The sequence below is a fragment of the Hemibagrus wyckioides genome, linkage group LG21 (genome assembly GCF_019097595.1).
Source record: "Hemibagrus wyckioides isolate EC202008001 linkage group LG21, SWU_Hwy_1.0, whole genome shotgun sequence".
NCBI classification, from domain to species: domain Eukaryota; kingdom Metazoa; phylum Chordata; class Actinopteri; order Siluriformes; family Bagridae; genus Hemibagrus; species Hemibagrus wyckioides.
The window spans coordinates 7,434,866-7,447,821 of NC_080730.1; the positions used below are offsets into that span (position 1 = coordinate 7,434,866).

Below are 12,956 nucleotides of genomic sequence, written 5' to 3' on the forward strand. Positions count from 1 at the left end.
CACAAGTGCGGGTTTACATAATGCTTATAGTGAGCCTGTACAGGGTGACAGTGTACATAAATCATTAGGCTGTGTGAAGATGTGTGACTAACAGGCAGAATTTTTTTAAGCATGTAAAAGAAAAAGAAAAAATGGTAAGGAACATGCCTTTAAATCTCCTTATATTGAAAGCACCCCTGAAAATCCCCATGTCCTCCTGCCACCCATTCTCAACACACTCGGTTACTCAGTGCTATTAGTCATCGATTACTGCAGTGCAAGGCAAGAAACTACACGATATTCCACTAGCCTTCATTTTTACAATAATATATTATAACAAGTGCATTAATACGCCTGTATTATTATGCTGTCTGAGCCGATGTTATAGAAAATTTCATCAACACTTTCTGACAAATCTCATATAACTATTCACATATTCACATATGTATGTAACCATGTATCTACATAAGCATCTAAATGTCTGTATATAATTTACTGTGTGAATTTTATATTCAGTCTTTATACTTTACACTTTATGTGGTGACCTAACATTCATTCATTTCTACATAGATAATTACTATTTGTGTGATATATTTGTATAGCTAGCACTGGACACTTTAATATTACTTACAGACAGTACTTTTGCTCTCTGAAATGACCCATGACAGAGGAAATACCTGTGAATATCTCCATGCATAATTGCTAGCCCATACACAGGTGCTCGTTTCGAACCAGTTTACTGTAACCTGCTCTTGAAGAGCTTCCACTTTTGTCCTTCAGGCGTCTGAATAAATGTCAGCTCAGTAAATGCCAGTCACTCCTTTCCATTTTATCCCATTTACTCAATTATCTGTTAGCATAGCCAGCACTGGATCTCCCAGCAATATTCTGCTGACAGTGTAGTGGCTGAAAGCGCATTACTGAGAACAACCTTGAAGGACAAAATGACCTCCATAATTGCTGACACAGTTGTTGACACATGTCAGCTTGCACAAGACGAGTACTGGTCTTGGCATCTGACTACTCGATCGTTTTTAGCTCTTAAAGTCTAGAGAGTATTATTCAGTTCTTAATATTAAATTACCAAATTATAAGAATAGAATACCGAATTATTCAGTGATTGGACACAGTCATGTTGTTGTGTTGTGTGTATGGGGACTTTTTCTCTTTTTTTGCGACTATGAATAAAAGTTTAAATAATTTAATTAGTAAAATATTTAATAATGCAATCACGTTTTAGTTATGTCACTATTTGCAATATAAAAAGGCAAGATTAAAGTCATAATATTTCGAGAACAAAGTCATAATTTTACAAAGAAACAAGTCGACATAACGCACTGGGCGCTCAATGCCAAGCACGGAGGACTTCACCTCCTTCCGGAGCGATCATTTTGATTGTCATTCATCTACACGTCCACTCTGAATGGCACACAACCTTGAAAGTGGCCGGTGCCTACACTTTTTCTCTCAATAAAAGTAACACTAACTTTACCAAATCCTCAAAAAATTATATATACATTTTTAGTATATTCTGTACAGCCAAATGCAACAAATCTTTCATAGCATCACTTTGCATTCTTACACACTCGTTGATTTATTTATGACTTTAATTACGTCTACAGTACACTTTTTATTCACACACAACCACAACTCATCACACGTGCAGTTTTTAAACCTGCTGGACCAATAACAGTTAATCTGTACAGAAATCTGTCTGTAAATAAGATAGTTATGTACTGTATATGTACATTTTTATTCTTTTGCACATTTTTATTCTATTCCACTATACCATTTTGTAATAGAATTCTGACTTTATTATTAATATTATTTGATATTGTGACTCTGTAGGACAGACGGGAAAATGATTATAAGTGATACAATTCATTTTAACTGTGTAAAAAAAATACAAGAGGTAGAATATAATAACATCTTAATAACATCTCTCTGACTCAAAGGTGTGTGACATCACATTATTAACACATCCAGTTCCAAGGAAATTATTACAGCTTCTACAGGTAATAGCGGGCTATAATCTGTGTTAACTCAACACATTTACACAACAGAACAGTTGAATTTTCAACGTTTCTAGTTAAGAATGTGTTTTTTAGAACAGCAGCTCTGACATTATACTTATATTAATACTGTATATTAATATAGTGGCACTAACAAAACATTGTTTCTATAGTAACAACTTATACATGGACTTTAGAAGCAGACAATTCACATAAAATGTATTGTATCTGTTTATATTTTTCCTGCCAGGAGTCACATTTTTAGCACCCTGACATGCTAGTATCAGTATTTCGTAACGTTCAGAAGAAAAGCTGTTCCTTTTCATTTTTCCAACATGAGAAATTTCCAGGACAGAAGGCTTTGTGTTGTATTATTCTGTCTTATCAAAGATGAACTGTAAAACAGGAAGTAACTTGTTTTGTCACCGTAATTGGCGTCATTCTTTTAATATTAAAAAAGGTTCCTATGTTTAGATATTAAACTTTTAAACATTGGCATATTCTACTAATGACCTCATAATAAACATTATAATGCAGAGTGGCTTGTAGGATGAAACTTTTTTAACTTAGAACAAACTACAAACTAGTGAAAGATATTTTAGGATGATTTAGGTATGGTTTTGAGATAGTATGGATATATATTAGGGGTAATTTTCTCCTAGTATATACAAAATTATAGTACCTCCAACAGTGGTTCTGACAGGTCTGGGATTTGAGTTCACACCTTTAATCCACTGAGAAACCATTAAATTTGTCTGGACTAATAACTAGTGTATTACTATTTAATTTCTCAAATCCATGGCTTATTCATTTATTCATTTGAAAACATATTATTCAGTAACGGCCATGAATTATTCAGTAAGTCCTAAAACTAAAAGGAATTGTGTGGCGTTATGAATGTGACAAATGCTAATCTGGACCCGTTAATGGGCCCTGGGACTTTAGGGGATTAATAGTATTTTGTAGGAAAGTCAATCAGGGATGAATGAGAGAGAAGACATTATCAGACTGAAAGAAACTAAAAATGACAGTAGGTGAAAGACCTGGAAGCACTACAAACTTTCCCGGCTTGACAGTGAATGAGAGTTATTAGCATTTTCCTCATTTCCACTAGAAAAGGGAGCAGTAATCAATCACCTCTCTGTCAACTAGGGATACTGTAAGGCTAAAATTGACCATATTTTATGAGGAAAAGACAGACAAATAAAGCACTGGAAAATTACTCGATGTCAGTGACAAAAACATACCATAATCACATTATCATAATCGTATTGTCCTAGTCATATTGTCATAAGTATTTAACCCCTTCACACTCTGCATCCTATGGAATGGACATCACGTTTTTTTTTATTATTATTATTATTTCATTTATTTTATTTCTTCTTATTTTTGTTTGTACACCAATAAAAATGTATGTTTTCATAATTTGAAATATTCCCTTTCACTGATTGGTCCTTATTCGAGCAATCAACTTATCCCCCTAACTTAGTCTCAGAAAGCTTCAAGAATCACAAACACAGCCATGACTTATCTAGACGAGATAAGGAGTGAGCGCGATTATTACCTTTTAAATATTATTTGATGTCCATGCTAGCTTCTTTGGATTGCTCTCTTTATAATGTTAACTCAATCAAGTCATAATATGTAAAGAAAATTTGAAGACAATTTAAAGTTGCAAAGAAGTAATATAATCCAGATTGGTAATCCAATTATTGAACAAATTCCAAGCAAGAATGAATCATTCAATCAGAGTTTCATTGAACTATTACTGCATTTCCAATTACATTTCTAAATGATTTACATGATGTAATTAATAAACTGATATTAACGATGGTCATTTCTATGCACTCATCACTTATTTTAGTCAGGTGAGTAGAAGACAATCGCTCACTCTTTTTTTAATTCACTATCAGCCCTAATTAGTTAACTAATAATGAGGGAAATGAACTCTCCATGCATGTAAATGCTTGCCGTGATGGAAAAATCATAATATTCCATTTTATGCATGCAGATCAGCAACTGGGTGAACATCTAGGGTCAGAGCGTCAGTGTGTCTGTACATGCATGGATGGGAATCTGGTAATTACTATAACAAATCAAGCTGCAATTATACACCATAGTCCAGAGACAAGAACATGTATAGCCATAAAACAGAGCTAGAGGTTCGCTGGGAATGAATATAACTCATTGTTAATTCAATGCTAACCTAGTGTACTGACTGTCCTTCTTATAATAAGCACTTTATTGACTTTTAGCCTTTCGTTTCTGCCTCCATATCTCTAAAACCGTAGGCTTTAACACACACTATTCTGTAGACTCCACTATTCATGAAGTCTTTAATCATGTAGCAATTTTTTTTCTTTTACAAAGAGCAAGCACAGAGAAGAGAAAATCTTGATTCTTGGTCCCTGGACTTCCTCAAAAGGCATGCTGAAAAGTCACTGATCAATTAAAAAGAAAACTGCTTTGCTTATTACATGTTTATTACCTTGTTTTAGCCACATGTGAGTCCACATGTGAATTCTTAGTCACTATAGATAGACATGTTATGGATGCATGAGCAATGTGGGTATAAATAAATTAAAAGCCTCCAGTGAACATGAAATCTAAGGTTACACTAAGTGTGTGAAATAAAGAAGGCGTGAATCTACAGTCTGGGCTAGAAAGAAATCAGCCCCAGTGTCTACGTCTATTGTTCTTTCACAAAAAAGTACAAAATAATGAAGTCCAAGCTATTTGTTAACAGCAAATAAGCCAATGTGCAGTACATTGGCAAAGAATTCAGCCTTATTTTGAATATCAAGGTAAAGTTTTTTTGGTTTTCAAAGTCATATTTTTCAATGCTATGAGTTCAGTGGTTCTTGAAATCCACTATTTAGAATTCAGTGGCCTTCAAAACACAGTTCTTCTTGTCTCCTTTCTGCTTCCTTTCAGGTTTTCTTCTTAGTTCTTTGTATGAAAAAGCCCTGCTGAAATTATTAGCAATGGCATTTTTACTACTATTCTTCTACAGACATAATGGAGAAAAATGTAAATGAAAAGGACACTTAGGATTTCTTGGTTTCATTGGCACAATGAAGTGCTGTAAATTCTCCTTTAAAGTTATTTTAATTGAATTTATTTCAATTATAAGCCTCTCTTCTCAATTCTGTGATGTTGGAACTGTTGAATTAATATGCTACTGTTACAGATTGAAAGGTAAGTGAAGCCAAATGTCCAGCACGGTTGGCCTCTAAATAAAACAGATAGGCTCTATTGTTTGCTCAGGATATGTGAGGCAATAACTCTGCTGAATTGCCGTTCCTCACTACAGAACAAATTGTTTTCTCTTTCATTAGCTACGTTCAACATATCGTGATGACTAATGCACACAAAGCGCAAGTACTTCATTAAGATCTCTGTTAAACAGTGGAAACATTCTCAGAGAAATGTAAATCAACCTAAGAAAAGGATGCATCATAAAATGTTATGAACTTATTTAACTTATCAGTGTAATATTGCATACTATTTTAACATTATGTGCACAGGAAGTTGAAGTTCTTACTCAGACAACTGCATTCATTTTAAATATACTGTATGCGCACTTACTCATTGCCCCAGTCGAGGCGTATGGTGACGTGGCGCTTGACCTCGCGAACCTGATCCTGGGTCAGGTGACCAGAGAGAATCTGCCGGCGGAGATCGATCAGCTCGTTCATCACGTGACGCAGCTTATAGAAGAGGTCCACTTTATGCCTCTGTAGTGGAAAAAAGAAGAACATGGAAGAAATATGAGAGACAATTCATGAAAACTGAGATGCCTTTTTTTCTGAAAACACTGTAGCTAATTGAGAACTGTTGATAAAAAGACACATTGTAATTTGCAACAATTAATTAAGTCAATCAATCAATCCCTCCATTCATTCATTCATACTGGTCAAGGTGGCTATAGATCCAGAGCCTGTCCTGGGAATACAGGAAGCGAGGTGGTATTACACTGCAAATGGCACACCAATCCAACTTAGGGCACCATCCACACACACATACGCATTCTCATTCACACCTAGGGGTAATTTTAGACTAGCCAGTTTTCTTCAGAAAAGGTGGGAATAAACTAGAGAACCCTGAAGCAACACATGCGGACACAGAGAGAACATGCACTTGCAACAAATCCATTTTGAAAGTTGTAATAAGTAAAAAAAACACATCTCCTGCAGCTGCACATTTGCTCTCCAATTTGCTCTCCACAGCTGTTGAACTGTCTGCAGGATCAAACTGTTACACAAGAAATTTCACGTTGGCTGCAAATGTCGACGAAAGGCAACAGAGCGTCCAAATTGGCAAAAAGCAGTCCTCTGACATGCTATAACAATGACAGCAGAGCAGAAAATACACAATTCTATCGAGGCCTCTGTTGCCACCTAGACCTCTGAGGATCAGAACAAACAAATTCCCATTTCTGTCACAATGACAGGACATATTACTTCACAGCTAGGGTCCGTGGTGGGATGAGCTTCTCAAAAACCTTACAGTGGAAACACAGAAACAATCACGACATGGTAGATAACATAAAACACTTGTGCAGTTAGTATGGCCTTGTCCAGGCAAAATAAATGCTGTTTTCTAACTGCTGTGGATGTTTTATTTACATGAAATATTCATATGGTGTCTAAGACACGTTTTCTATGTTCAGAATATCTTTAAACTTTACTTACATTGTTAATTATAATATCAGTTGTACCCCATACAGCATACACTTGACATTCTCTGGTATCTAATTCCCCATTTTGGATTAGCAGGATAATACTATAAAGTTTACAAAGAATATTCAGTCCTGATGAATATATTTTAATCAATTTCCAACTCAGGCTCTGTGTAAAATCTAACCATACTAAATCGAGCAAATTCTACTAACCTTAATCCTTTGTGCTCTGCATGGAACGAAAGTATTCGGTTGGATACGACACGTTAGCTTGATGCTAATTAGAGATGACTGAAGTGATTTAAAACCAATATCCAACCAGTGGATATTCAGGAGTGCCTGTAACTGAGTTATGCTGATGGAAATGTGATGTAAGAGAGATATTTCTTTAGGCCAAGGTGATTAAACTGAATTAAGAGTGCCATTGGAGTAACGTGAGCTTTCTATATGTGTAAATGTACACGTTGAAAGTAATAAAGCAAGCTACAGCAGTGTTTCAGTTCTGCTGCAGTACTTACATGTCAGTGATCACTACAAATCTAATAACTGACCAATGATTTATGTGGACAGTCAGTAGATCTAAGGCTTCAAAAATGAATATTTTATCAGTGGAATATGGAAATTATTTGTGAAATCACTAATCAGAATAATCAGTTTTTAATTTGTTTTCATAATGTGATGTTAAACAAATGCTTAGTCCCTGTTACACTAGCAACACAATTTAATCAGCAATTTATATTAAATAAAAAGACAGGATATTTAAAAATATGTGGATTTACAATGCCATTCAAAAGTTTAGGATCGTATGGAAATTTCCAGTTGTGCACCGGAGGCTTCCACTCCTTTTTCCACACCAGTTTGCGCTGTTCTACGAAGGAAGTATTTCATAGCATGGTATTATAAGTTCTTACTATGAAAAGAAAGTTCTTTCTTTCTGTCCATTTGAGCCTGTAAACAAACCCACAACTCCTGAAGCTCCAGATACTAAACTAACCTAAAGAAGGCTTCTTTTATTGCTCCTTTAATCAGTACAGCAGTGTCCAGCTGTGCTAGCACAATTGCAAAAAGGTTTTTTAATAATCAGTTAGCCTTAGAAAATGATTAGCATGGATTAGGAAACATAACACGAGATTGAAACAGAGGATTGATGTTTGCTGATAATGGGCCTCTGTTTGACAATGTAGAGCTTTCTCTACAAATCATCTGATTAATTTTACGTTTTTGAAATGAATAAAAATTGTTTTTTTCTTTGGTGATCCTAAACTTTCGAACAGTAGTGTAAATGGATCGTTTTTACCTCTCTCCTTTTTTATCTAAACTTAACTACATTACACAGATGTTCATCATCAATAATCTTAAAAAGGCTAAGAATTTTCTAGTGATTTATAAAGTATATCTGTTTTACCTAGCCTACAAGGTGCAATATTTTCATAGAATAGTTCTAAAAAAACATCAGTGTGTGATATCAAACCCCTTTTCGGCTCTTCTATATGTAAGGTTATATGTAATATGAATTGTTTATTATATTTCTCTTACCAAGCTCGAGTTCATGCATCAACAATGTGCTGATTTGGAAGGCATATCCACTTTACAAAGACGGTATTGTACAGTCCATCCATCCAACCATCCATCCATCCATTTTCTGTACCACTTATCCTAAGGTTGTGGCAAACCTGGACTCTATCCCAGGGGACTCAGGGCTCAAGGCAGGGGGACACCCTGGATGTGATGTCTACCCATTACTGGGTACAATCACACACCCATTCACACACTATAGATGTCAATCAGCCTACAGCGCATGTCTTTGGGGAAAGAAACCAGAGTACCAAGAGGAAACCCCCAAAACATAAGGAGAACATCCAAACTCCATGCACAAGGGCAAAAGCAGGGATAGAACCCCTAATCTGTTTACGTTTTTGCTTTATGTTCATTATGATTTTTCTTATTCCTGAAACAATTTCTGGAATAATTCTTATTTTCGGTATGTTGTTTGAATCAGCCTCAATGGTATTTGACATGGTGTTACATATTGCCTCCACTATTGTATTAATTTCTACCTAGAAACTGTGACATATCCATTCTTGCTATTGGTTTATTAACTGAAGCAACACTTCAACACTTATAATCAATTATATCAACTAATCATTGCAGCCCTAATTTATTTATAAATGATATCTACTAATTAGATCTACTATGCAAAACAAGTGAACAAGAATTCTTTAAAGAAAACAGCACCAACCTGCGGGTCACTTTCCCAGACTCCATCAGGATGTTAACTGGAATGTGATATTCTAGTCCGGATTTAATTCCATTCCATTTAAAGACCATTTGTAGTAAATATTATACTAATAACCTAATTTCGTATCTGCAGAAGCACGCTTTAGGAACAAATTCAGCTTTTACCTGTGGCTTGTATTAACACGCAGATTTAAAACAAGTGGTGTATCACATTGTGTGACAAGTTTTAATCAAAAGAGACCAGCCCTGGCCGGACCGCTTTTAGTTACACATCAATGCACATAATGGAACTGGGAACAAAGCTGATGTGCAGAAGGTGTGCCAAGTTCTTAAAAAAGTACATTTCCGTTCTAAAAATAAATGCTGACTATTACAGAATCGTGAGAGCTTATTTTTCTGTAAAGAGCAGGAGGGGTTTAGGATTAAAAAAAATCATGACATAATTATAATAAAAATATTTAAAAAAAATATATAAAGTAAGCTCCTGCTTGCCTGTCATGTTAGTGTCTATGTGTTTGCTGCTTTTCCGTCTGGAATCTCGTCTTTGCGCTGTCTGTGTGTATCTGCAAGTCTTTTTGGATGTACCCTCCATCCACAGGCTTAAGAAAATATATGCACACAACACACACATGCAAACACTGCCACTTTTCTGAACACACTGGAAAATTAACAAGGGATTCGGCAACCGACAAACAAGAACGCACAAGGACGTTCTTTTCGATGTTTTGTCCAGACACACAGTTGGGTCATGTCATTGATGATGACAGGTTTTTCCTTTACTTCATGAAGAATTAAAAGCTGTCACATGAACTCAAGGGAACAAACGGTTACTCAATCACACCTTCTCCAACATTCTCCATCGAATTGACTTAAATCCAAAGTTTATTAGTCACATACGAAGTACGACATGCAGTGAAATGCTTTTTTTTTTACTTTAATGGTACAAAAATAGAGTTGAAAATGGTATGTAAAAAATAGAATAAAATTAAATTCAATAAAAATAAAATAAAATAATGGAAGTAGCTATACAGAACAGAAGATAAAATAATATATACAAAATACATAAAAATACAGCATTTGAATACAATAAATTTATTGATGAATATGAATATAAATATAATTAGGATTAACCTAATATTAATCCATATAAACCGCCAAAATAAGGTATTCACTTCATATTTTAAACCTTTCATTTGAAAAGTGTCTTTCTTAGAATTTCAGCCCCATCATAGCATAGAAACTGTGATGGTCAATGTAATAACTTTCTTCTGTAATTTTATGTGGATGTGCCTGCCTTGGGTCTGAGTTCAGGGCCATGCAAAGCATTTTACCAGATGGAATTTTAAAAATTCTGTATTAAAGCGTCCAAGGTATGAATATAAATGACGGCAGTTCAGCAACCCCAGATTTCTATACGTCAGCTGCACCTGCCATGGTTTCTGTATCACATGTGGCTTAACCAAATACATTTATATGCAATTGTATTTAACTCCTTCAGCGACAACATGGCTTGTACAAAACATGAGGGAAAAAAACAGAATGTTTAAAGGGAAATGGACATGGAGTATGGATTTATACTTTCAGACTTCTTCCATGTACAATACTGTCATATTTTGTGCAGGGAAATAGTTTAAATATATGGAAGAGATGCCTGTGCAATGTCAAATCAAACCATGACCTTTTATATCCTATAGTGATATAAGGTTGATGAGATATTCTAGAGACGTTCAACAAACTGCTTCCTTTTTGCTATAGCCATGACCGTATCTGTAGCTGTCCTGTCAAGCCTACACTGTTGCTGGCTTTTAAATAAGCATCGTAGCACCGATTCATATGCTGAGATGCGAATCAACATTTTTGAACACTGCTAGATCATTGATGTCTTGTGTTTGTTTGCAGTCGAACCAAACCTGTTGCCAGCGAACTCGTCACCTAATGCGTTCTAAGACCTTAACTCCTGAGCAAAGATTTTCCTTTACGATGTGCTATTGTGCCTGCGACAGCAAAATCAGGGCTGAGATTCCTACCGAGTCAAGCCAGCTTATGTTTCAATTGGATTCTGTCTCACGTCTAAGTCGCTCAGGATAAAGTATCTGCCAAATGAATAAATGTAAATAAAATTATCCCGGGTGTATTAGTATTCTCGGAAGCGAGGGGCTGATTTAATGCCATGGTGGACAGAGTGTTAAATAGAATAAGGGACAATGATAAAAGACTCGATGAGACATTAAGGGCAGCCACTGACAAACCACATCCTTTCATCTTTCAGACAAATTTAAGCTTTGTGCTGCAGGCATTGGCGCTCATCCCTCTGCAGCATCTGCTGTTGAAGCTCTCTGCACTCGCATAAACATTTTAGATCAGTTTCACCTCTGAGCTTGCGGTTCTCGTGATAAGATCAGCGGTCAAATATCTTCAGGGCCGGGATCAGCACAGCCGAAGTGACAGCGAAAAGCATCACTGAGCAAAGCCCGGAGAGCGAGCGCACAATAGGACAATCTTAACTTTATAGTGCCATGTTTTTGATTCAAACTAATGATATTTTAGTTTGGTCTGATCATGATGGTTAAGTAGATAATGATTTGAGTTCAGTAGCATATAGTGTACGGTTTGTGTGAAAATGCTGCACATGTGCAGCGTAAATGGGAAAGGTATGTAGAATGATTTCAGGCTACTAATGTAGGATGCTAAGAGAAGTCATCTTTCTACCCAGTTCTTGTCATGGTTTCATAAACTGCGCTGCAGCTTACCAGCATCCACTTTCCACAACATATGCATTCACAGTCACAAGACTGACACACACACACACACACTTGCTCGATCCACCTTTATAAACCCCTGTGTCTGTTTATACCAAGCTTTATCTCACTCTTTGGCTCACCTGCTTCAGATCTTGACTCAGTTTCTTGTTACCTGCATTTTGCCTTGACTAGTTTGACTCGTTTGATCTCCTGACTTGTGCCTGTGTCCTGATCCTGAGCTTGCTTATCGATTTGGACTTGTTTGCAAAGTGTTATTAAGCTGCCCAACCTGCAGCTACATCTTTCTCAGTGTTTCGATCCTGATAGTCATATTATGATAAACTGCTATGTTTAATATTGAAAATCGTTGATTGCTATTTTAAAATAAACTTTGAAAAAGAAAAGAAAAGAAAAAAGAAAAAAAACATGCATAGAATTAATTTGTACAGTATAATAGGTTGTATTAATTGATAGAATTAAATTATCTTGTTTAATGCCTGTTAATTAGCAAAAATGTATTTCACTATTCATCAGTTTCAGCATATTTATTATTATTATTATTATTATTATTATTATTATTATTATTAACAACAACAAAACAACAACAATATTATTATTATTATTATTATTATTATTATTATTATTATTAACAACAAAAACATTATTATTATTATTATTATTATTATTGTTATTATTACTATTACTATTATTAAACAGTAAAACAAGTAAATAAAAAAGTTTATACATAATAACAGTGACAGAAAGAAAAAATAAAAACAATCGAAGAAACAAACTATACATTATAAAAAGTGTGTAAAAAATAAAGTACAGTAAAAAAAATAATGAAAACTTGGTAAAAGTAAAGTACCAGTATAAAATATATATATATATATATATATATATATATATATATATATATATATATATATATATATATATATATATATATATATATTTTACCAGTATAAAAGGAATATAAATATAATATAAGTAAAAAAAATGCTAGTTAAATGCTACATTTAAAAAAAAAAATAATGAAGAAATATTTTTTGTTTGTTTGTTTTTTCTTTTTTTAATCAGTGATGGAAAGAATCTGACAAATGTTAAATGGTAACACATTTCCAAATTTCATGTTTGGTTCATGTTCGGGGTTTCATATGCTGAATATGAAGATGGCTAGCACTAGATAATCTTAAGACGTGATTTGCAGCATCATATATCATTCAAAGATGAATGAAGGTGCTAAATCAGTCAGAGATTTAAAACAAACAAACAGTAATGCAATTTTATAGTCAACTCTGAGAA

General features: G+C 34.7%; 1 protein-coding gene across 7 annotated transcripts in view; it reads right to left on the reverse strand.

The window, feature by feature from the left end:
• dock3 (dedicator of cytokinesis 3) overlaps positions 1-12,956 on the reverse strand; it is a 218,800-nt gene that overhangs the window by 90,290 nt on the left and 115,554 nt on the right. For all 7 annotated transcript variants that reach the window (XM_058373970.1, XM_058373975.1, XM_058373974.1 and 4 more), the window contains one exon: positions 5,580-5,728. In XM_058373970.1, coding sequence (XP_058229953.1) covers positions 5,580-5,728 — 149 coding nt within the window. The remainder of the gene's footprint in view (positions 1-5,579; positions 5,729-12,956) is intronic.